This window comes from Haliotis asinina, chromosome 10 (assembly GCF_037392515.1).
Source record: "Haliotis asinina isolate JCU_RB_2024 chromosome 10, JCU_Hal_asi_v2, whole genome shotgun sequence".
NCBI lineage: Eukaryota > Metazoa > Mollusca > Gastropoda > Lepetellida > Haliotidae > Haliotis > Haliotis asinina.
In genome coordinates, this window is record NC_090289.1 from 44,247,114 (window position 1) to 44,268,499 (window position 21,386).

At 40.1% G+C, this 21,386-nt stretch overlaps 1 protein-coding gene across 2 annotated transcripts in view; it reads right to left on the reverse strand.

Annotated features, from left to right (window-relative positions):
* Positions 1 to 1,410: 1,410 nt before the first annotated feature.
* Positions 1,411 to 21,386, reverse strand: part of LOC137297639 (programmed cell death 6-interacting protein-like) — a 33,216-nt gene continuing 13,240 nt past the window's right edge. Inside the window, exons 8-18 of one of the 2 annotated variants that reach the window (XM_067829532.1) lie at positions 20,668 to 20,890; positions 18,589 to 18,712; positions 17,528 to 17,705; positions 16,701 to 16,922; positions 12,504 to 12,663; positions 12,102 to 12,250; positions 11,001 to 11,135; positions 10,009 to 10,198; positions 8,069 to 8,191; positions 5,815 to 5,913; positions 1,411 to 3,634 (exon numbers count right to left, since the gene is read on the reverse strand). In XM_067829532.1, coding sequence (XP_067685633.1) covers positions 3,336 to 3,634; positions 5,815 to 5,913; positions 8,069 to 8,191; positions 10,009 to 10,198; positions 11,001 to 11,135; positions 12,102 to 12,250; positions 12,504 to 12,663; positions 16,701 to 16,922; positions 17,528 to 17,705; positions 18,589 to 18,712; positions 20,668 to 20,890 — 1,902 coding nt within the window. In that variant the 3' untranslated portion in view covers positions 1,411 to 3,335. The remainder of the gene's footprint in view (positions 3,635 to 5,814; positions 5,914 to 8,068; positions 8,192 to 10,008; positions 10,199 to 11,000; positions 11,136 to 12,101; positions 12,251 to 12,503; positions 12,664 to 16,700; positions 16,923 to 17,527; positions 17,706 to 18,588; positions 18,713 to 20,667; positions 20,891 to 21,386) is intronic. The other variant, XM_067829533.1, reaches the window with a different exon arrangement.

Below are 21,386 nucleotides of genomic sequence, written 5' to 3' on the forward strand. Positions count from 1 at the left end.
CTTCTTTTAAGAACCTCCAGCATACTTGTGTGGATTGTTACACTATACAAGTTGCCTTGTTATTATTATTATCATTATTATTTCTAGGATGTCCATCCAACACATCTCTGGAGAGAGCTTTCAATCCAAGTCCCATCCCTTGAAATGATCTGAGAAGGATCAATGCAGGAGTCAGTGATTACTGAAAATCATGCTAATCGCAAAGACGCGAAGTCTCAGACTGACACTAAATAGATCTTGATCTACACTGGAAAATGGCATTAGGACGTGGAGCTTAACTTCATGTGAGATGGATATTTTCATACAATCAAAATTAGTTTTACTTATTGTATCATGAATGTGTTGTCTTACACTATGCCCTTGTTAGCAGTACTGCATTTGTATAATTGTGCTGGGGTCATTAAAACCAACAATAGCTTGTGGGGATATCAATGCATCACTAATTTACTCCACCACATGCTTTGATTCTATACCAGTTTTCAGGATAAGATACATTTTTAAAAATCTTGCAATAACAAGACCACACAACCATTTGGTCTATTGTGAAAGAACTATTGATCTAAAAGCATGATTCCAATCGAGTGATTCCAAAGTCACCAGCCATGTGAGTTTTACAGAAGCTGGTTCACCGATGATTTCATTAGCATGGCTACGAGGTAATTCTAGAAAATACACAAAGTACTGTGCGTCACTGAGTTTGCACTTCTGTCATTTTGAACAGTATCTTTGCCATGATAACTTGATGGAGTAAAACCTGAATTGACACAATGTCAGGATTTAATCAGTTTCTTGACACATACAGGATATGAAACTCCCCAAAAGTTCAGCCAGACCTCTGGGTTGGCAAGATGTAAAACTTGTCAGCCCTGACAAAAACACAGTATCTTCATACACGTTTAAATTAAAACCCAACTGTCGGGCAGGTGAATTAGAGGATCTGGCAATTTCTTCTGAAAATATTTGTAGGCATCATCATGATTAGCATGGTAATCATGGTAATTAGACATATGGTAATTAGACATATGGTAATTAGACATATGGTAATTAGACAAATGGTAATTAGACATATGGTAATTAGAGAAATGGTAATTAGTCATATGGTAATTAGACAAATGGTAATTAGACATATGGTAATTAGACATATGGTAATTAGACATATGGTAAGTAGACATTGTAACCAACAAATCCTCACCAAGGGCTGAGTGGTAGCCTCGTTGTTAAAGCATTTGCTCATCTCACCAAAGCCCTGGGTTCGATTCTCCACATGGGTACAATGTGTGAGGTCCACTTCTGATGTCCCCTTGCCATGACGTTATTGGAATATTGCTAAAGCTGTGTAAACATCGCGCCCTCATTCACACAAGGCTCAGGACCGATCTTAAAACATTCCACAAAAGAACAAAGCCAACATTGTGTTGTATGAATTATTTAATAGAAACCTGTCTTGCTGATAACACTTCCTATATGTACAAAATGACAACATCAACTGATATCAGCTTAGCAGAGTGGACAGAAGTTAGCCCTGTCCAACTTACAGGCAACAGGAAATATACAGGCTAGTGTGTGCCAATATATACAGACATGATCGAAGAGTTTTATTGTAACATCACGCGGTTTGCATAAGAGCACATAGTTGCATCACAGAAAATATAAGTGAGAGACTGGATGATAAACGAAGGAAAACTCTTAACAACCATAGCTGACAGAAGTGTGATCGGAATTGTTTCTTATCAGCTGATATTGACGGAGCTGATTTTGATTTTTCCTTCAATGTTTCAGGACTACATTTGTGTACAGGTAAAGACAAATACAAGTAAATCATACGTATGTCTTTGGTACAGGTACAAAAATACCTTCATAATGCAAAATGTCAGTTGCTCAAAAAAGGTACTTGTACCTGTATAGTGAAACCTGGTAGTGACATAAACAGCTGAAATTCATAAGCTGACTCTGTCCTTAGACACTTCAGCTTCTCAAGCAATACTTAGATTGCAGCTTTACAGAATGTGTTCTTTTTCTAACATACATCATCTCATGTACTTACTTATAAAGGAAAAATAATTCTTAAACTTAGAACTAAAGTTTTTATTACAATAATTATCATCACTACCATCCCCAAAACAGTAATGAAAAAGAGAGAATTTCAGTGTTCTCCTTCAACTGTTGTCATGCTGTGACAGTGTGTAATAATTTCCCGAACCACAGCACCTGTTGCTTTCAACATCTGATTTATTTATCAATATGCGATGGTGTAAAGTGTTTTGCATCATTCTCTTACATTACTAAATAATCCACTGCCTCAAATGAGAAGTCAAAGATACTGATGCTTGTATGGAGTCCCCTATCAGTATCAACGGTCTGTGTGAAGTCATCACGAGCACAACAAGCAACACAGAGCTAGCAGTGTTTGTAATCAGAGCATAATAAGTACTGGTAATCTAAACTGTGTTATGGTGGAAAAGTTGACTTGGTGTCCTTATTTAAAATCACACCATCAACCACAATGTTGTAACAAATCATGGTACCACGGCACGAAAGACAGTGCATACATGCCTATATTAAACAGTGACAAGCCATCGATAATTAAACAAGTAAAATAACAAAAGCAGCTATACCACATCAACATGCTATTGTTAAAGTGCAGTCAAAGCACAAAAATATTCATTCATTCTGGGGGATTAAAAAAATTATGCTGCATGATGAGATGAAACAACAGTTCAGTCACAATCACTGAAACTTTTAAACTATGTCAATAACATTGGAATATTGTGAAAAAAAAAGAACCAGAAAAAAGAACTCAACACTAAAGAGTCTGTCTATAAATTTGATATTGAGATCCGAGGATGAACATTCAATGATGGGGAAAGTATTAATTACTACTTGTGTTCTGGACAGCGATCATATACTGTCAACTGATGATCTGGACTAGTCTTCAGAGTCAACAGAAGTTATTGCTAACACGTGTCTTCATTATGGTCGAGGGGAGATAATTCAAACATGATAAGAGTGTTCAGCATAAAATTGGGAGTAATATGAAAAGATAGGAGATTATCAGCTCTGGCTCATTTCATAACATTGATTTACTCTCAGTATTACTCTAATCTGATCATTTTATTTTCAGATTATGAAAATAAACTATCTACTATTTAACAGCTATACATAGGGTTTAATCCAAATGTACCTTCAAGCAACAATGATAGAGTATAAAACACAATTTCTCCAACTTTTGAAAAAGATCACAACATGTTTGTGTGTTACGTTCCAAGACAATCACAGGTCTGTCCGCAACCGTCACTCTAAAAAGAGTTCCCTCCCCTAGCCATGTCCCATCATGCTTAGCGCCACTGTTGGGCAGCTGGTGGGTATCCTTGTTGTGGGTATCCCTGCTGGGGGTATCCTGGGTATTGGCCTTGGGGAGGCTGAGCCCCGTACCCAGCAGGTGGCTGCTGCCCGGGGTACTGAGGGGGTTGGGGGTATCCTTGTCCATAGGTTGGCTGTGGTTGAGGGTAGCTCATGTATGGGTTGTATGGGTTGTAGGAGCCAGGCATGGCAATTGGAGGCTGGTATTGAGGGTAGGGGGCTTGCCAGCCCTGGGGTTGTCCTGCTTGGGGAGGAGGGGCTCCACCGTACCCTGCTGTAAATATATACACAAATGTTAGATTGGAATCAACAAACAGTGGTAGTCATGCTGGAATTATACATGATACATTCAACATGAATGGCTCTTGAACATATAATCTCTTTTCCTTTCATTGCTGGAAAGTTTGAAGTTCTTCCCATGGCCAGACTCAGATTTGCATGTCCAAGCATTATTACTGTTTTGTCATACAAGTTGAAAAGCCTAACTATACCTCAGAAGTTGAGAGGTTAAACATTTCACTGAATGAGCACTGTTCATTTTTTATCAAGTCTTGAATGGATAACATTACTCTCTCATGTTTGCATTGAAAAACAAAAGCAAAACCTAATCAAAGTCTATCCTTGATTACCTGGACTATTGGCTATCATTTCTATTATGACCAACTTCCTTTAATTTCAACAATTCATACCCGTGGAGGTCTGGTGTAGAATGGATCTTCAGCAACCTATGCTTGCCACAAAAGGCGACTATACTTATCATAAGAGATAAGTAACGTGATCGGGTGTCATCAGTTCCCGCCACGTAGCTGGAATACTGCTGAGTTTGGCGTAAAACAAAACTCACTCACTTGCTCACTACAACAATTCATCGCTAGCTATGTCTCCTTTTCAGTAAATCAAAACAGAGGCTCTCTTGCTCAACATCCAATCAATAATCACTTTTAACAGTGACTTTTGGATTGATCTGACAAAAACTTGAATATGTAAAAAGTTCACAAGAGTTCTTTAAAGTAAGTCTTCGTTGGACACAGGCTTCCTGAGTAGTAAGTATAGGGAAGACCTCCAGTACAATAAGTTCCAGATGTATCTGCTACAAGGTATCTCCTGTTGATATCACTGCAAGTTCACTCACTGAAGAAAATTCTATTTTGAAAGGTCATGAAATTTTCAGCCTCTAAGCCTTAGAATGAAGTTCAGGGCCAAAAAGATCAATCACAGAGATCATAAAAGCACATGATGCACTGAATAATCAGAGATAGTTTACACACACACTGATGTTCAACCTGTAAAACATTACATAATTTAGTACCAAATTGCATCTTGCATGTTGAATACATCAGGCTTACCTCCTGAGTTTAAAACTTTAATGACAACAAACATGCAGGTTAGGAATAACAGGCAATAATTGTTGCTACTGAACAGCTAGGTTCACAGGGAGCAAGCAGGCAAGGTTACATCAAGAGCAAGTTATTTCTACACAGTGAGAGGAGGTAATATTGAACGTGAAACTAGTGACATGTCTGCTGTCATGCTTCAAGGATGATTTTAGGAGGGCATGCAGAAGAAACATCACCACTTTGCCGTAATGCAGTGATGCAAAAGCTCAACATAACTGCAGATACTTCCAGGCATTCATGAGAATCAAACGTGACATCATGGTACACCCTGACACCCTTAAACTGAACATGGAGAAAATGGAGTTGGTGCACATTGAAACAAAGCGTGATTCTAAACACAATCACACCCATTCCTCTACTGTAGTAACAGTGTTGGAAGTTTAACATGGACGTCAAGGTGTCCATGTCTTGACTCTCCTGTTATAAGATCTAGACCACACTGGATTCAAGTGCTACAGGAGCAAAACACCAATGACCATTAGCATAGCAAGCCATGCACCTGACCTAACAACACTCTGAAAACACAATTTACTGGCACATGCAACAACTAAAGAACCATCTCCTTAGGGATGACCATACAATTCAGATGTCACATGAATAGCAGGGTGTAACAGTACAAGAAGGGATTAGTACCACTACCACAGCAAGCAAAGTGATGACCATGGCTTTACTATACAAGATCCAGAATCCAGGAACATGTTGACCAGTCATGTCTGTTAAGGTGCACATGAACAACTGTCATAGTCAATCAGACTCACTGCCTTTGGTGTGTTTCACAAAGTAACATCTGTTCCACAGTTATCTTAGATTCACAGACCCAACAGACAAGATCAGTTGAAGCAATATAACTGGTTTGTGGAACATAGCCCTAGTCATGTGTTAATGCAGACACCAACAGGCTTGAAAGCTTGATCTAAGAGTTGGGACAGAACTCACATACTATGACATGGTCAGTTAAAGATTGGTCATGGGTTAATGTCATGCCAAGATGCACACACTTGTAGAGACTGACCCAGCTGACATAGAAGCAATCACATGTCATGGCAGGGCCACCTACCATAGTTCTGGGCTGGGGGCTGTTGGTAACCTTGGGCAGGGTAGGGAGTCTGATGAGGGGCAGTGCCTGGAGGGGCACCTGCTGGGGGAGGTGCTGACCCTGGAAAGTTTGTATCAGAGGAACATATGTAATTCAAGACAATGAACAAGGAACTCATTTAGTGGTACAATGCCATGCAATATATATGGCAAAAATGATGCTGCACTGTAGCTCATCAACCTTGAGAGCATCTACATTTGCTTGAAAGACTTCATATCAAAGTTAAATATCTCAAAAACAAGACGAATGTGGGGAGAAAGAGTTGAAGAGCAAGAACTAACAAGCTGATGACACAAAACATCAAATCCTGAATTTGTGTTTCAGAGAAATACAGAATAGTTTTAGCTGTGTCAAGTTTATATTTTGGTTCAAGAACCATGCACAGAAATGAAAGAATTGTCCACTACAGGATCAGATATCAACCACATGTGGATAAGGCATGTGAAACTACCAAGCTCCTTCCCTGCTACTTTTTTTCTGACCAGTGTCATTGCTGCCAACAGCGAGCAAGCTGTCTTTACAACAAACTTGAAATTTACTCTTGAAATACCTAATTCTGAAAGTGTACAGTATGGTTCAAAATTATTGAGAATAGCTAAAGCATTTCATATTATTAAACGAGAACAAATCAGATAAAATTGAATGTATTGTGAAAGTGAACTGACATTTTCATGTTGTGTAGGTAACAATTTAATATTTTATCAAGTCTCCTTGAGCTTCACGGCACAGTCTAAGACGGGTAGGCATACTTCCTATCAGAGAGGTTAGTGTCTCGTGAGTTATGCTGTCCCAGTATCGGACCACTTCTCTCTTCATGTCTTCAATTTTTGTCAACCCCTTTGGATTCACACATTCCTTCATCATCCCCCAAATGTTCTCAATGGGATTTAAGTCAGGACTATATGCAGGAAATGGTAATGCAGTCACATTTTTCTCCTGAAACCACTGCTTGGCATGTTTTGCGGTGTGTTTAGGATCATTATCTAGCTGCAAAATCCAGTCATTTCCATAAAACACATGTGCACTTGGAAGGAGAAAATTATCTAATATGTTAGTGTAGCGTTGACTTGTCAGATTTCCCTCAAACACACACAGCGGGGTCGTTCCTAATAAGGATATCCCTCCCCATAGATGAAACTTTGGGCTGTATTTAGGTCGTCGATACAACGGTGCTGACGCAGACTTTGTCCATATTTTCACATTATCGGGATATACCCATATTGAGCTTTCATCAGTAAAAATCACATTTTCCCAGTCAAAGTTTTCATGTGCCAAACACCACTCAACACGCCTGTCTTTATGTTCTTGTTTCATGAGAGGAGAAGGAATTCCAGTCTTTTTCTCCCATCCAAGATCAATAAAATTTCTTCTAACTGTAGATTTTGATACAACTGTTCATTCCCTTTCTATCATTTCATACCTGATGTTGGAGATGCTTGCCCTTTGCTTTTTAGACGCTAAAATTCCCAGCCGGACGCGATCTGAGAAGTCCAATTTTCTGGGTCTCCCTGCTCCTTTCTGGTGCCCAAAATCCTTTCCCTCTTTAAAATTCTTCCTAATCCTATACACAGTAGAAAGAGGAGTTCCTGTTCTCTCTGCCAATGTATTTACATCATCAATTCCTTGATTACACAACTCAAAAATCAACCTTCTTTTATCTTCAGCAGACATTGTTGACAGTGCTGAGGAAAATGACGTCTGCTACAAATTCAGGGGAGGTAACTCTAATTGTACTATACTCAGTAGGCCAAGATGAGTTACCTCCCTTATACCATTACTTAGTTTTAAGTATCAGTGAATCAGTTGAGGTGTTAGGATAGCTCAAAGTAAGAAGAAAAATTCTCAATAATTATGAACCAGACTATATATGACTGACATAATATTTCATTGATGTATTTACTTTCAATCACATCAAATTACTTTTCCTGGTACATGATAGTTGAAAGTCATATATTCCAAGAGATAAGCTGCACCTGTTTCAAATTATGACAAGGCATATATACCAGCTTACTTTAAGTAGTCAGTCATGTAAACACCTTTCCACAACATATAGCTGCATGTAAATAAGCTAAAACCCTCCAACCCAGCAATCATAGGTCATTCACACCAAAGACCATTTAGTACATTTGACAAAGCACAAAAACAGAATTATAACAAATTAAGCATAAAATAGAAAGGAAAATCTACTGGGGTAATGAAATGAAGAGGTTCGTACCCGCTGCAGCGGCGGGACCAGGAGGAGCTGTTGGCACACCAGACTGCCCTACCCCCGATGTTGTCGGAGGAGGGGGGCGGGGTGGGGGGACACGGTTAGTCCCTGAACTGCTGGAAGCAGGAGCTAACAACAAAAGCAACACTAAATCACACACAGAGAAAATCACAACAAAAGGTAACTGAAGAAGGAAAGAGTGTTATCATGAAATAAAGGAAAACAACTTCTGCTTCATTTAGGTCTGTCTGTCTTCACCTGTACATTTCAAGCTGTTTTTCAAGGATATGACCCAAAAGTAATAATGGCAGTGTACAAAGGCATCAAGGCATCATTCCACTTTGTATTGTTTTTATAACAACACCTGTGATAATAATTATTATAATAATTCAAGGCAAGAAAGTAACACGTATCTGACACCATATAAGGATTAGGTTGAACAATTTTCACTTCTGACTAAATGAACCCTTTTGGAAATTGTAACAAACATAACACTTTGAATGAAAACAGACAAATGAATAAATGAGAAGTCATTTTGTTCCACAATATAAAACATGTTTAGATGAGCTAAAATAATTACATGTACTTAAAACAACTGGAACATTCTTAAGTTGACATTTTTATCACTACAGTAAGATCAGACGATAATTTGTTAGTACATGACATGCTTGATACTAACACACTATAGTTCAAAATTAATAATATGAAAGTTTATTTGCAATTTAAAACAACTGACATTTTTTTTAGCTGTAATCTTAAACACAACAGAATGTAGCAGTGACGAGTTTAATGTGGCTTAGTAAGATATCACAGCTCTACCACAGCCTGGGAGTTTCATGTTAAAAGAAACAAGTAACGTAGATATCAGGCAACAGTCCCAGAGCTAAGATCATTAACATCAGTTAATTTAAGGCAGAGATACAATACAAGATTCAACCAATGGAAAACTCTTACAATCCCAAGATATGTTAAATTAAGCAAAAGGTGAATATATTCATGTTTCAATAAGATTTGTGTTTGGTTTTGTGAATGTCTGTATATCATGACTAGAAATGGAACTTCAGTTCAAAGGGAGTATCCGATAATATTAGTATCACAACATTTCCAAACAAGAAGTTTATCTCGACACTCTATTCTAAGAATAATATTCATGCTGGAAACATATGCTAATACTATGTTGAAATATTAGTGCAACAGAGAGCTACTGTAAAAATGTAACCCAAGTGCTGATAGCAGCTGATGCATGTTTTAGGTAATAAAGCTAAGACCACATTTGTACTATGATAGCTCTGTACAACAGTCCCCATAAACAAGAGTTCTTTTCTTTGATGTTGTAGTCTATAAGAAAGTTAGTGTTTGGATGTCAGTGTGAACAAAAAAGGTAGAAGATAAAAGAAAACAACACACACTAACACAGAAATGGAATTTGAGGACACTATCCAGAACTGATACATATGTCCTTGTGCAATGGGTTTTGGACACAAAGGCATCTACATTGATGTCCCGATTATCGCTTGAATGATTTGAAAATATGTCCAACAAGCTATCATTAAAAAATGTGCAATGTTTGTGTAAAACAAATCCATTATTACTTCCAAACTGATTATTACTTCCAAAAAACGTATGGCGTCCAAAAACCTATGATACAGTAACTACTAAATAATTGAATAACCAAACTGTTTCTTTACTTTGCATATACTATTCATGTCACAACTAACTACAAAAATAATAGTATTATTGTTACATATCTTGAAAGGAATATGACATAATATCCTTTTGGTTTTCAACCTGTATCTTCATTTGTATTATTTATTTAATTTCTTCCATTTTGAATTACTTGTAACTGGAATTGTAATGTTCAGTTATACAATGTGTCAGATCACTGGATACTGCTTCTGACCATCATACTAATGGACACACAAGGACACAACACATGGTGAACCTACCTGCAGGGGATGTGGACTGACCAGGTCCTCCCTGGTAAGTGGGGGTGGGCGGTGCAGGTTGGGACTTGGTATTGGCGATCTGCTTCTGGACATCTTGCATCAACTCTTCCTTCTCTGTCTTCCTGGCAAAGCAGAAGTCCATCACCCTGGACTGCAACTTGACTAGAAGTGGAGTCAGGTCATTGTAGAACTGGAACAGCAGACAGGATCAACATGGTTCACTTCTACTTCCTCTGGGATTGTGGGAAATTCAACTCAACTCAGGGACTTTTATATAGCCTCATAATGAATGACACATTTTCCCTGATCAGGGTCCTATGGATCCAAGACTCTAACCAGCACACTTTTATTCCATTTCATACCACTTGGATCCAAGACGTATCTAACCAGCACACTCTTGCCCCACTTAATTCTGAGACATATCTAACCAGCACACTCTTCCTCCACTTAATTCTAAGACACATCTAACCAGCACAAACTTCCTTCACTTAATACAGCTTGGATCCAAAACATATTTAACCAGCACACTCTTGCTCCACTTGGAGGTGTCAACTTGGATCCCAGACATCCAACTCTAACCAGTACATTCTCCCTCCACTTAATACCCTGGATCCATATCTACCCACTTTTAATCAGTCTTTCTGTCCCCCAATACCCACTCTTCCTCTGCTCATTGCCCTATGGATCCATAACTGCCCATTTTAAACCACAACAAGCTTCCCCCCTTAAATGTCTCACTGATGCATGACGCCAAAATCTAAACCAGCACACTCTTCCTTCTCTAAGTTACCTCATGAAACCTTGACAGACCCTTTTAGACCAGCACACTCTTCCTCCCCTAAGTATCCCATGGATCCAACTTTCAACCAGAATACTCTTCCTAACCATGGCAGTGTATGGGCCCCAAATACCCAACCCCAACCAGCACAGAATGATGCAGCAAGTTAGCGCCTAACCTTGACCATGCAGCCTCACCCTGCCGAGACACCCACCTTGGTTCCCTCCTCCAGGTTACCCTTGAGTTCTGTGTACATGTTGTATGCAGCCTGAAGCTCCTTTAGTTTGGCTTCTCTGGCAGCAGCTGACTGGTTGGAGGACCGGGCATTGCAGAAGTCTGTGTTGGCATTCTGTAAGTCAAACACAGGTTATGTTGAGACTATATACTGTCCAACTGAAAGCAGTCATTACCTTCTAAGTTCTACACTGTGAAATTGTGGATTGCACTTGCAACCAAACTTCCGTCTACTTCAACAATACATTATACCTTCTACAATTTGAGTCATACTACAATGCTGCTTTCCAATATTTGTTTGCAAGGAAACGCTGTGAAAGCCAATTACAAGGTTTAATCATATCAAATTGTACCAATACAAGCAGCACCATGTTTTCTTGTTATACTGATATTAATTGTCCTGTCTAGAAACTGGTAGTCTCAAACAAATAAGTGAGATAGTTGTTGAACAGTGGACCTCTCAAAACTAACAGACTCTTTGGGAGAATGCAAACATTAACAGTGAACATGTAGTGAAGTTGAGATCATGAGTTAACTAAAAGCAAACTTAGTATCTTAATTACATGATCTTACATGCCTTCTGAAACCTGCATTGACACAACATTGCTACAAAAATTCCACAGATGAGACCCCATGTTGAGTATTCATGCATTTGAGTGCTATATTTGTAAACCGTTTTTAAATGCTTCTGTTGCTACAAATAGGAAGTAAATATTGCTTATGAATAGTAACCAGTTTTGTGTTATTCAATCATGGCTAACTACAGACACTGAGGACAACTAGAATACTGTCTCCTGTTGAGGTGCACTGATCAATCAAAGAATGGGTTTATCTATTGTTTGACAATCAGACTTTGTCATATATAATATTATATATTCCTTGTTAAGTACAGATTAAGATATGTTTTGGATTGAGTTCAAACAGGGATTTAAGATCTTGCTCTCAGTGCATCTCTTGTATCAGTAATCTAGAACATGCAGCCATTGAGGTTTCTACAAAGAAAATGGAATTCTACAACTGTTAGTGTAGATCACTTTGTATGGACTGCTGTCAAGTCAGTGTGAAGACAGATGTAGTGTACCTGTATCCTGGCCTGCAGGTTGTCCTGTCTGTGGATGCTGTCTGACACCTGTTCCCGCAGAGGGCTGTAGACACGGTCAAGCTCTGCTACTGAGATACTCTCTTCATTTATCAGACCATCACTAGCCAGGGCCGACATGAAGGATGACACTATTGAACAGACACCACATCCATTTGAACCCATTTAAAATAGTGTATACATGGAACAATCACTTAAGAGTCAGGAAATCTCCGGTTTTGGCAGATTTACATCAAATTCTTGATAACTGTGCTAGCATCTAACTTCAGAAACATCATTGTATCACAGAAATTTCATTGTAATAAAGAAGTTGCATATATATGGAGCTATCTCTCTTGTGCATGTGAAGTGGTCTCTTTCAGTGACCATGGCTCCCATCCTTACCCATGTCAAAGCTGGCATCCTTGATGCTGCTTTCAATGGCTTCTCTCTCAGCTTTGATTGTCTCCACCTGCTGCATGAGTGACCGCAGCTCTTTGACTGGAGGGCTGGATTGTAAGCCACTGCCACCACTGCCTGCTGGGAGCGAGGCCTCAAGCTCTGCCTGCATCATCATCATCATCATCATCATCATCATCATCATCATCATCATCATCATCATCATCACCACCACCACCACCACCACCACCACTATCATCATGATGATCATCATCATCATCCACAGTCAGTTATTGCAAAAAACATAAATTATATATGTTCCTTTCATACTGGTCTTGTTTGGTTTGTTGTTTAACATGTCTCTCAGCAATATTCCAGCTATATCTCTACTTTGATACTGAATGGCCAAACAGCAATATTTCAGCTACTTGATGGTGAATTGTGAAAACTGAGACAGAAACATCCAACAGCCTAGACTGACATAATGAGCAATTACATTTATTGGGATATGATGACATGCATCAACCAAATCAGCAAGCCTGACCTCACTACCCCAAAGAGTCTCTTACGACAAGCATGAATTAATGAAGATGAAGTTTAGACCAAATTGTTATAGGGAGAAAAATACTTATTAACATTAAAGACTTACTCTACCAAAGAGAAGAGACAAGTACATTCAGCAAATCACCCTTCTTAGTTATGACATAACCATATCCCTGTAAATAGCATCAGTGTCCTCACAGGACTGTAAAATTTATACAAACCTGTAGAGGTTATGAATTCTTTGAAGAATGTCCTCAATGGGGTACATATATAGCATGAAAATGTCCATTTTAAAATGCCTACGACAGTAAAAATATTTCATAAATATTTTACAAAACAAAAAGCTTGTTTTTGTCTTGTGAGACCACCCCTACAGAGCCCCCACCTGGGTAACCAACAGTCAAGAGCAGGTAACTCTCGCTGTCTACCTCGCACCTCACTTTTCATACTGAACTAGTCAGACAGAATGTGGGGAGGTGGGTGGCCGTACCCCAAGGAAGACATTCTTCAAAGAATTCATAACCTCTGCAGGTTTGTATAATTCTTTTTCAGAAGTCCTCCTTGGGGAACATATATATCATAAGACAGACTCCAAACAAACTTGAGTCGGGGAGAGGCATTCTGTCTGCTACTGTGTACCCTTCACACACTCTCATACACTGCCGAAGCTGTGAGAGATAGAGAAAACACTTACCCAATCACCGAGAACGCTGATGTCAATCAGACAAGGAGCTCAAATTAACGGATATATGCCCATGCCCCATTCTCTACATTGAAAATTCCCAAATCCAGCGAAACAGTGCCAGGAATAACAATGCATAAAAAGAAATAATAGCGTATGTCGATGCTATAATGAAAATTTTTTTACCACCACCAGTAAATACCCATCACCAATAAGAATGATTCTGTGGAACCAACCACCAGAAAGAATTTAAACAAGGTCATGAGATCGAAAGCTCATTCAGCTAGGGGGAGTCATGGCCCTTCCCACTGTTGAGAACTGTTTGGCAAAACTGAGCACGCTCCTGCGAGCGTTTGTCCAACTGGTAGTGTTGGATGAACGTGCTCGGCTGGGTCCAAATAGCCGCTGAGCAGATCTCCTCAATGGGCAGTGCATAAGCCTGTGATGTAGCCACTGCCCTAACCGAATGAGCTTTTAACCCATTAGGTATGGTTAACCCTTGTAAGCCATACAAATGGCCGAGACAAGTCACCTATAGATGGTTTGCTTGTTCGCCGGCAGACCAGTTCTCACCTCGCCATAACAGCAGAACAACTGTTTATCCTTCTGGATATCAACAGTTCTTTTGATATAAGCTCTGAGTTTTATGGACATCTAAGATGTCAGCACATCGAAGCAAGGTACTGGATAGGGAAGGCTGCATGAGCGTAGGTAGCTCGATAGGTGCTGTAACATGAAAAGCTCCAGCGATCTTAGGATGGTCAGTATCCGGCAGTCTAATACTGACTCTGTCTTTGTGAAAGACAGTCAGAGCAGGATCCGCTGACATTGCTTGAATGTCGCCTACCCGCCTGCCAGACGTTACCGCCACAAGAAAGGCAGCCTTCCAAGTTAACAGCTGGAGAAAAAGAGATGACAGCTTGTGAAAAAGAGGACCAGACAGCCAGTCAAGAACAACTGACAAATCCCATAGGGGACTAATCCACCAGGCAGTCGGACGGATCCTATCCACACCTGCTAGAAAGCGCTGCACATCAGGTTGCTGCCCCAAGAGAGCACTGTAGACAGGAATATGAAACGCTGAAATAGCCGTGGAACAGTCTCGGATGGTAGACGTGGCTAAACCCATCTCTAACCAAGACTGTAAAAATTCCAGTACTTCAACTTCAAGAATCCCCGTCGACACACCAGCACGCATACCAGGCCCTTCTATCCTCATACTGAACGTTTGTTGAATCCCTCCACAAAGCCAGAATTGTGTTTGCAAGTGGTGCAGGAATTCCGCTCGCTTGGATGTGATTCCTGACAGTGGCCAAGGAGCACTAAAGGTTGAGCTGGTTGGGTGGCAAGCTGAGAGAGGACTTTGGGAATCAGCGGTAGAGTCCAGTCGAGTTGGAAAGCGTCCTGGGTGATGGCTCTTGGATCCGAAAGCAAAGCACCAGAGTCTTGTTCGTACCCCCGGAGGCAAACAGATCCATCTGGAACGACCTGAACAACCAAGAGATAGTCTCGAATATCTCCCGATGCATTCACTCATGCGGGGCCAGGACACGTCGAGAGAGCATTGTCCACCCCGTGAGATAAACGGGATGCACCACAGCAGAAACTGCCTAGCCTCTCGTAGGAGGGACGGAGACACCGTACCGCCCTGTTTCAGGATATAGGTCATTGCCGTCTCATTGCCCGACTTCCCTTTCTTCGAAAAAGGCTGCTGGGACGTCGCAGCTTTGCCCTTTCCCCTACCTTTACCTTTACGCGCCCAGTGTCTATTCTATGACGCTTGCACGATTTGCGCTAATAATGATCAAATAGCACCTCGTAAAAACAACAGAGCCGGAACTGTCGCCCATAGTAATTTGCTCCCTAACTGCCTTTCAAAAAAACATATGAAAAAAGTTTTATATTGACAAGGAATGACTTTTTAAACTGGAGTTGGCCACAGAGTCAAGTTCGAGTGACAACACGTAAACATAACAGAGTAACCTCCCTTGGTTAAAACCACTATTGGCACTGGGGAAACGTAATTCCATTCATATCAATATGAAAATAGATCACATTTTTCGATGAAGTTATGATTTGATTAATTAATTGATTGACAATGTTTGACTATGAACTCTAAATATAGTGCTTATGTACAGCACTTGCAAAACACAGTTTCGTCGATCTTTTTTAGATCAGTTCGTTTTAGCTTCGTTTTCGAAATCAGACAATGCTTGGAATGCGTGGATAGTGACTTTTAAACATTGTGCAGCATTGCAGTATTGCTTCTCAAATGAGCGGTAAGCCAATTTGAGAGCTGTGACATTAGAAGTAAAGGGTGGCAACCGACGCCCCTGTTTTGCCGAGGCCATGGAATTGCCTGAGGAACCAGCCAGGGCGACCAACACATAAATGCAGTGGTTGACCACTGGAGGGTTGTACAAGCCGAGGTCCCCTATCAGGTATCTCCAATCCAGTTCTAGTAGATCAAAACGAGACTGAGAACCCGACAGAAGGGGGTTTACTGCCTCGGCGAGAATAGATGGAAGGATACGAAGCCGGGTGTCCGCCATCTTTGCCAGAGCAAACACCTCGCCCAGGAGCCGAAACTCCACAGGGCCAGGCGCCGCCGCTCCTGTACCTGCCTCAGCGAAGCGCCAAGCGAGAAAGAAGACTCGCTTGGCCCACCCCGACCCTCCCCCTCCTCCATAGTCTCCTCGACATGATCCCCCCACACAGCTGTTGGGGGCCCAGGTGGGGGCCCTGTAGGGGTGGTCGCACAAGACAAAAATGAGTTGTTTTTTTTTGTAAAATATTTATTGAAATATTGTTACAACTGTCGTAGGCATTTTAAAATGTTATTAACATTTTAATGCTATATATGTACCCCAAGGAGGACTTCTTCTGGAAAAGAATTCCTTTCATAAAATGAATATACACAATTATCCATAGCCACTGAGACAAAATCCAACTGTTGCCTATGGAAGGTAGTAATTTACCTGAGGCTTGGAGAGCAACACAATGCCTTCCTTGTGTTTGTCAAACTTCTCCCTGACGACAGCATCTGCCTGTGTAGCTGTGGTCAGTATAGTGCTGTACTTTGTGGCCTCTTCTCTCATAGGTTTTGTCAGTTGGGCTGAGTTTGTACGAGTCCACTTTTCTTTGAACTGTTCTCGTAGCTGAGTGTCGGACTTTTCCTCACTATCCAACTCAGCTATAGTCTGAAAACACAAAATCATTTGTGAGCGAGTATGGACATTTTTTTATGATTTAACAATCTGAACTGATGATCACAAGTCACTGGCACACCTAAGGGAGGCAACTCAGTAGACTGACCTGCAGCATCCTGGTTGACCGGGCCACTCATGTTCCCACTTGTCATCAGTAAAGTGTTATTATTATCGTGAAATGTCTGGTTGAAGTCTCACCATGAACTTTGCCAATGCACATCTAAATATTTATCAATATCAACATTCCCTTTTCAAACTAGATTTGACAATTTTGCAACAGTTCTCAAAAATCTGGTGAGAATTCAGCCAATCTTGGAAATTCTGAGACAAAATAGAAACAACACATATGATATACCTATCCTAAAGAGACACCCAATCACTCAGTTCAAATTAATACGAGAGGAATCTAACACATAGTTTGACCATCTCAAGTTTGCAAACACAGACACTGAAACAGTTCATCTCCTAAATGACAGTCTGTGTGCTCAGTTTCAGACAAAATGAAGAAGTATCGAATACAAAAAGAGAATTAGATTTCAAAAAACAGAAGTTATATCTCTGACAGCCATGTTGTGAGCACCAAACATCCTACTCACAGCGTCAAGGATTTCCCTATTACGGGTAAGGAGGGCTGGCAGCTCATTCATCAGCTTGGAGATATATGAAGCACCACCCTGGTCCTGCATCTGTTGGGCTTTCTCTATGAGGGACTGAGGCACTTTCTCACCAGCCAGATCCTCGATGGATGCAGGCAGGTTGAGTGATGTCAGCACACTGAAACAGTTCATGTCCGACCATCCATATGAAGAAACAATGCTAGGTAGTAAATAAAGAGATGAATTGGCATGATTGAGTTCATCTTGATGAGGCAAGGGAGCTAACTGCCTTGTGAAATCCAGTTCCCCTCCTTGCCAGGCTGGAATTATGGAGTTATATTTTGGCTGGACTAATGTGTGTATGAGTAGTACAAATGAAATTGTATAATGAAATCGACACCTGGCTCATGAACAAAATGTTTGTTGTTTTGTTTGATACCAGGATTTTCAAAGAATGTATTGTCAAGCTGGAATCTTTTCATGTGTTCATCAAGGTGCTCCAGGTACACCCTTCATCGGGTAAGACCTGTTAAACATCGTGAATACAGATCAGACGATCTTCATATGATGCAGGCGATTTGCTAGTAGGAAAGTAATCTGAGAGGTGGAATATGATTGGTCAGTGGGATTGACTGAGAAGGGACATAACTTGTACAAAACACTGGTGGCAGTATGATTGAGCCATAAATTTTCGGCCTAGTTTGGCTAGGGAGGAAAGTGGCCCTTGAAAGTCAGTGAACACTTTGAAGAAGACTTAGTTATTTCAGTTATATCACACTGTGTCATATGACGAGGGAAATAACGGATGTGATGCAGGTTTCAGATGTTGATTTCTGTAAAACTAACATGTAAGCGGATGAAACTGACAAAACCAGATTAGATTACAGTCAGCAAAAATATAAATCCAAAATTCCAATGCTCTGGTACATATAATATCAGACTTAGACTTGATGGAACTTGCATGAACAATAAAACATTTCAAAAAGATTCACAGGTTATTATTTACCTCTTGTGACAGTCATGACATGAGTACATCAAAAGATCATACAAGTGAAACATACCCATTCAGGAGATTTGTAGCTTCTCGCAACCTCCCGATCTCCATGTTGACAATTTGACCCTTTCTGTTCTCAAATGCTGTCATAGCATCATGGACAGCTAAAGGCACTAATTTCTCAAAGAGGTCTGCAATACAAAATAATAAGACATAAGTCACACAAACATAGAATGGCTGTTTTTGATTCAAGGAATTAAACGTTAAACTAAACATTTCTCACATAACATATCATCAATTTACAAGAACAGTGTCTATTCTAGAACTGAAATTCTAGGGGGATTTGTCGCCCTTCACAAAACAAGGAGGGGGGATTTGGAAAATGTAGGAGGGGACACCTGTATTACTGTCTTTCAAAATAGTGTACCTGTAACCATGTGAATAAAGAATAACAAACAATTTCTAAAAACAGTTTCAAGCTGAATTCTCTTTCAGTAATGATTGAAATGATTATGAACCACTAAAGTAAAAACTGAACATGATTCCTTAAGATTCACATCCTGAAAACTCTATTTAATGCTTACAAATAATCTGAAATTGGTCCACTTCCTGTCCACTCAAAGTCAAGTTCAGAACTTCTGATTGAGATTGTTACATGTTGAAAGAAAATCTTTGAAAGATCCTCCTTCACTTTTTGATCTTGAATTCCTCAAGAGCCTTGCTGGCATCAAAGATTGAAATAGGTGGGCCCTCAATACTTATTGTCATCAACAAAAATTAGACACTGATCTCTCTATTGTGGTTTGTGACTTCGTCTTGGCTATAAGTGAAAGCTGGTGGTCACTGGTTTGTCTAGATAGTGTGGATGTACAACAGTTATTGCAACCACCACCAATGAAACTATTGCTCATTTTATTTTGGCTACAATAGTCACATATCATCACATCAAGCTCATTTTGAGAGAGGCTTTCTTTCAACCATTTTTTCTGAAAAACACTTGGTTGTTTTTTTTCAGAGTTGAAGGGACCGAGGTCAGTCTCTGGCTTTTGCTTGCCTTATGATTCACACGTCTCCTTAACAGATGTATCAGTCTAGGGAGACGTGGCAAACACTGTTGCTTTCTCAGTGGTATTTTGTGCAAAAAAGTCAGTTCTTTCATTCTTTTGCGTGACATTATTCACTCAAAATTACCACAAACCATTGTAAATAAGAATTTCGTATTCATTTGTTGTCTGCAACTTCAAGTGATAATACTGTCTGATTTCAAAAACGAGGCTAACGAACTGATGTTCTCAAAGAGATTGACGAAACTGTGTCTTACATGCTCTGTACACATGCACTATGTTTAGAGTTCATAGTCTAACGTTGTCAATTAATTGATTAATCACATCATAAACTTGTGATCTATTTTCATACTGATATGAATGGAATTTCGTTTTTCCAGTGCCGATAGTGGTTTTAACCAAGGGAGGTTACTCTGTTATGTTTACATGTTGTCAGTCGAACTTGACTGTGGCCGATTCCAATTAAAAAAGCCATTCCTTTTTTTGTATGTTTTTTGAAGGCAGGTAGAGAGCAAATTACTATGCACGACAGTTGGCGCTCTGTTATTTTTATGAGGTGTGATTTGATCATTATTAGCACGAATCGTGCAATCGTATGTCCTAGAATAGACACTGCAAGAATTCTATTTTGTCAGAAGGATAATTTCACTTAAAAATCATATTCAAATAGAAATAACTTACAAACCGCAGACACCACCCATTCTTAAAATATTCACCTTTCACAGCATACTATGGATTCATATTTGTTATCACATACCAGACATGAACATGGAAAGGAATCTACGGCAGAGCACACAGGAAATTACGTTCTGTTTAATGGTGCTACAGAAATATTTCATCTACAGGACTGCAGGGAGAAAGTTCCTCCCGAGGCATTTGATCATCTTACAACCAGCACAACTATCTGAGGTGAGTTCTAACTTAGAATATTAGCAGGACCATGGTATCAGTAAGATCATGGTGAGTACAGAACTCTGCTAAGGCAAGAGCAAGGTAAAGAGTTTTGAACTTCTAGATATCCTGTCTAACTCATCTGTAAACAACACTACACAGACTCGTCATAAACTGTGTAAATAAACTACCTGTGAAGTTTGTAGAGAATCTTTGTGCTACAGGTGAGGGTTTGGCCACAGCAGCCTTGCCAATGATAGGGAGAGTCTTCACGTCAGGCACCTTGTCATGGTAGATGAAGTTGTTGTCCTTAACAGCCTCATCCAATTCCCGCTGCACCTTCCCCTGCTCATTTCTGAAGCAGAATGTCTGGCCGCCGCGAGTCTGAGCAGCACTCAACAGCTCCTGGGCATGCTGTAATGGAGGAAAGAATCATAGAGTATACTGGAGAACCAGATGTGGATGAAGATATGGATGAGGAGGAAGATAAGGGTGTGAGTAAAAAAAGGATGATGATGAGGGTGAAGATCACGTGTGGAGGAAGGAAAAGATAACAATGATGATAAAGGTTAGGATGAAGATGAGGATAAGGAGGAAGATAAGGGTCAGATGAAGATGAGGATGGAGATAAAGGTGAGGAGGAAGATAAAGATGACAATGCCCATTAAGGTGAGGATGATGAGAATGAAGATAAAGGTGAAGGGGAAGATGAGGATAAGGGTGAAAAGATGAGGAGATGATGAAGATGAGAATAAGGGTGAAGAGGTAGAGGAGAATGAAGATGAAGGTCAAGAGGAAGATGAGGATTAAGATGAAGATAGGGTGAGGATGATGACGATGACGATAAGGGTGATGATGAAGAGGATAATATGAAGAAAAGGGCTAGGATGAAGATGAGGATGAACATGAA